The sequence below is a fragment of the Alligator sinensis genome, unplaced genomic scaffold (genome assembly GCF_000455745.1).
Source record: "Alligator sinensis unplaced genomic scaffold, ASM45574v1 scaffold390_1, whole genome shotgun sequence".
Classification (NCBI taxonomy): Eukaryota; Metazoa; Chordata; order Crocodylia; family Alligatoridae; genus Alligator; species Alligator sinensis.
The window spans coordinates 408,267-411,743 of record NW_005842890.1 but is presented as its reverse complement, the minus strand read 5'-3'; the positions used below and the strand labels follow the sequence as shown (position 1 = coordinate 411,743).

Here is a 3,477-nt window from a genome sequence, read left to right as displayed (position 1 = left end):
CTTCCCCAGCCGCCCCCCTGCCACTTTCCCCCATATAAAGCGATACAATGTTGCCTTTTATGGCGAAGCCGCTCCTTATATGGTGAGAGCCGGTGCCCAGCACCCATTGGCCTGTCCCCGGCTGGGCTGCCGCTCCATTGGCGGACAGAGCCCGAGCTGAGCTCCCCATTGGCGGGCGGGCGGGGTGCTATTTGCATACATTCCGAGGGCGCTGCGCTTGCTCCGACGTCATGCGGAGGTTCGAAAAGAAAGGAGGCGCTGCAGGGCGCTGGGCCTCCCTGTCGGGGCCTGATGGGAAGTCACAGGAGCCCTGCGGGCCGTGGGCACGAGGACGGATGGGCACACGGGAGAGGGGACGTTGGGCCAGGGCAGTAGAGTGGGTATGAGCCAAAGGGAGCAGAGAGACCTGGGCAAGCCTAGGAACAGGGGGCAGCCACTTAGCCCTCTGCCCTAGTGTTTCAATTTTCAACGGCTGTGGGATACTTTATCTAAATCTCATTTGAGAAGGTTTAGATAAAGCACCCCAGTGTCTATTTTTAAACCCACGGAGGCTTGTGTGTGAGATGAAGCCATGCTGGGGCATTTTAAGTGGAACACATTTTAAATTAGAATGCAGAGCATCAAGTCTGCTCTGATGTGGACCAATTAGAATGCAAACCAGCACATGAATAGGTACCCCTTCTTCCTCATCAGGGCAATCCTTTATGTGGGGCCTACTACTCAGATTCCCATCTCAGGGACCTTGTTCAGCACTGATCATGCTAGGATCTTTAAAAAAAAAGTATGGAAGGTAAGTTCTCCCTTCAGCTATCATCAGGGCCAAGAGCTAAGCTGCCTTCCAGAAAGAAGGAAACATTTAACAACATGCCACCCTGTGTTAACATGAACAAAATGGAAACAGGATATAAGCCCATCCTGCTGCAAGGCAGCCAAAACCAATAGGAGCTACTAAACAACTCCTTTGGTAGGCAGCTGGTTCTAAAATTCTGCACAACCAGGGGTCTTTGCATCTTCCTTTGCCTGGCCATAGTTGGAGACAACTCATCTTCGCAGCTCCTATGCAAAGGCTTACACCAGGGGTGGACAATTCTTTTGGCTGGAGGTACACTTAACCAGTTTTGGTGAAGTGTCTAGGGCCACAAGACTAGCCCTGCCCTTTGACAGGTGCCCCACCCCCTGGTCACTATCTTGGAACCAGAAGTCCCACTTCTAACCCCTGACCTTTGCCACTGAAAGCCCCTCTCCTTGCTTCCAGAAGTACTCCTTTTGAGAAGGGGTAGGGTTGCCACCTTGGAACCAGGAAAAAAAAAAAAAAGCCTGGGTCCTGAACCAGAAAAAACAACAAACAAACAAACAAACAAACCCCAAAAACCTAAAAATGAAACATCCACTGTAACATTTTAATTTCATTTCAAAAAATATTTTGTCCCAATTTGTGTGTTTGCATAGTGTGTATACAGGCAATTGCATAATAGCTCAAAATAAAGTCTTACCTCTTATATTTGGGCGGGGGGGGGGCAGGGGGTACAGCATATGGTTGGGAGATGGGTGTGGTGGGGGTTGTGACGGGTAGGAACTCACTGACCAGCACTGTACCAGCAACCCACCTACTCACCTGCTATGCCTTGATCAAAGATAATTATGTTGGTAATTAGGCAGTAGGATGCTCTTAGAAAGCCCCAACTCTCCCACCTGCTCTCCATCAAGGGACTGATGGCTTTCCCCCTGTTCTCCTCACAGCTCCTCCTCTGCCACCCTCTAATCAGCCTCCAGCCTACCTGTGGCCTCAGGGACTCGAAGGCTTATCTGGACTTAACTCAAGCCCCCATGCTAGAAGGGCCACAACTCAAGCCCCTGCCCACAGGGCCCCCAACTCATGCCCCTCATTCATGGGGCTTCACAACTGCCATCTTGTACTCCACCCCATACTCTAGGGTCAAACACCCCCACAGACTCAGGTGCCACACATTGGCATGCCTGGCCCACATCTCATTCCCTCTCACCAGGGCCTCAACTGCTCCTCTTACAGGGTCTTCTACTCCCTGACGCTCAGGTGCTTCTCAAAGCTTACTTGGCCTCCGCTATGTTCCTTCAAGGTCTTGCATCCCAATGGGCTCAGGCATCCCCTATGGATGTTCCTGATACTGCTACTCCCTCCAGTGTTAACACTGGAGCCCACCAGGTGGTGGGTGCAGGGGTTTAGGCACCACTTTGCACCAGGATGGTCTTCAAACCTGGCATTTAAGCAGCCCTACCCCATCACAGGCAGAGCCACCAGGCCTCCCTACAGGGTGCAGTTTTAGGTCATACCCAGGACCCACGAGGCCTCCTCCTTACCTCCGAGCTGTTATCAGAGCAGCAACTCCTCCAGGACATTGCTTCCTCAACATCTGGTAGCAAACTGCTACCTCCAGTTCTGCTGATCTGGGACTTAAAATGGCCACTCATCAGGGCCAAGCCACAGCTGCCTGCCGCCTGATTCAGGTCTTAAAGCGGCAGAGCACTTAAGGTGCTCCCATACCCACCTTTCCTCTTACAATGTTTAGCAGGGAAGGCTTTTCCCTGTTGCTCCCAAAACCAGACCTTCCCCCCTGCCTCCCCCCACCCCCCGAGCCTGTGATAGTCCTAAAGTGGCAAGCACCCCATTGGTGCTCCATCACAAGCATCCCATACAGGCACTCCTCCAGCCTGTTACAGCCCCCACTGGTGCTCCACCACAGAGGTTGTGGTGGTATGTGCATGTGGGCCACAGCTCATGGCACATAGACCCCACCACCAGCGGCAGCAGCAGGCAGTGGGCCTTCAGGGCACTCATGGCCTGGAACTCTGCCAAGCCAGAACTCTGCCAGCCTGCAAGGGGAAACCCACAGTTTTCCATGTTTTTCCACAGCAAATGGAAAACCTAGATCCCTGGTGATCAGAGACTACTGAAAGAGGACCTCAGCCACTTAAACCATTGTAAGCCCAGTACAGAAAACAGCAAACTGTCTGGGTAACAGACTGTCCTGTTGTGCCCCTGGTCTGCTTGGAATCCCTTGCCTAAGACCCCTTGTCTTCCATTCCTGTCTGCATCCCTTCCTAAGCCCTGAGTTTCTGAACTGCTGCTTGTGAACCTGCAATACAGGTGACCTACCTCAATTGTCAATGACGCTGGTCCTCCCCCAGCCCTATGGTTGCTAGACCTCTCACATGTTCTCCCATGTCATTCCAGTGACCCCTGTCTAGAGCATAATTACATCAACTGGATAAATATACATCCCCCTTTCAAGTCAAATGCCATATTTCAAACTAAATTGTGTCCTTAGAGATCTGGTCTCTTAGGAGGTTTTACTGAACATCCACTCCTAGTTGACTCACGATAGGAGACACAAAAGCTGATACTACTGATGAAATTGCTGCAGAATCAACAGTCTCTGAAGTAAAAAAGGGAACTAACATTGATGCCTCACTGGAAGTCATATTCAGTGTTATACACTT

At 51.4% G+C, this 3,477-nt stretch overlaps 1 protein-coding gene across 1 annotated transcript in view; it reads right to left on the bottom strand.

The window, feature by feature from the left end:
* Positions 1-2,396, bottom strand: part of SRF (serum response factor) — a 44,915-nt gene extending 42,519 nt beyond the window's left edge. The window contains exon 1 of the mRNA XM_014525821.1: positions 2,338-2,396. Coding sequence (XP_014381307.1) covers positions 2,338-2,376 — 39 coding nt within the window. The 5' untranslated portion in view covers positions 2,377-2,396. The remainder of the gene's footprint in view (positions 1-2,337) is intronic.
* Between the last annotated feature and the right edge of the window lie 1,081 nt (positions 2,397-3,477).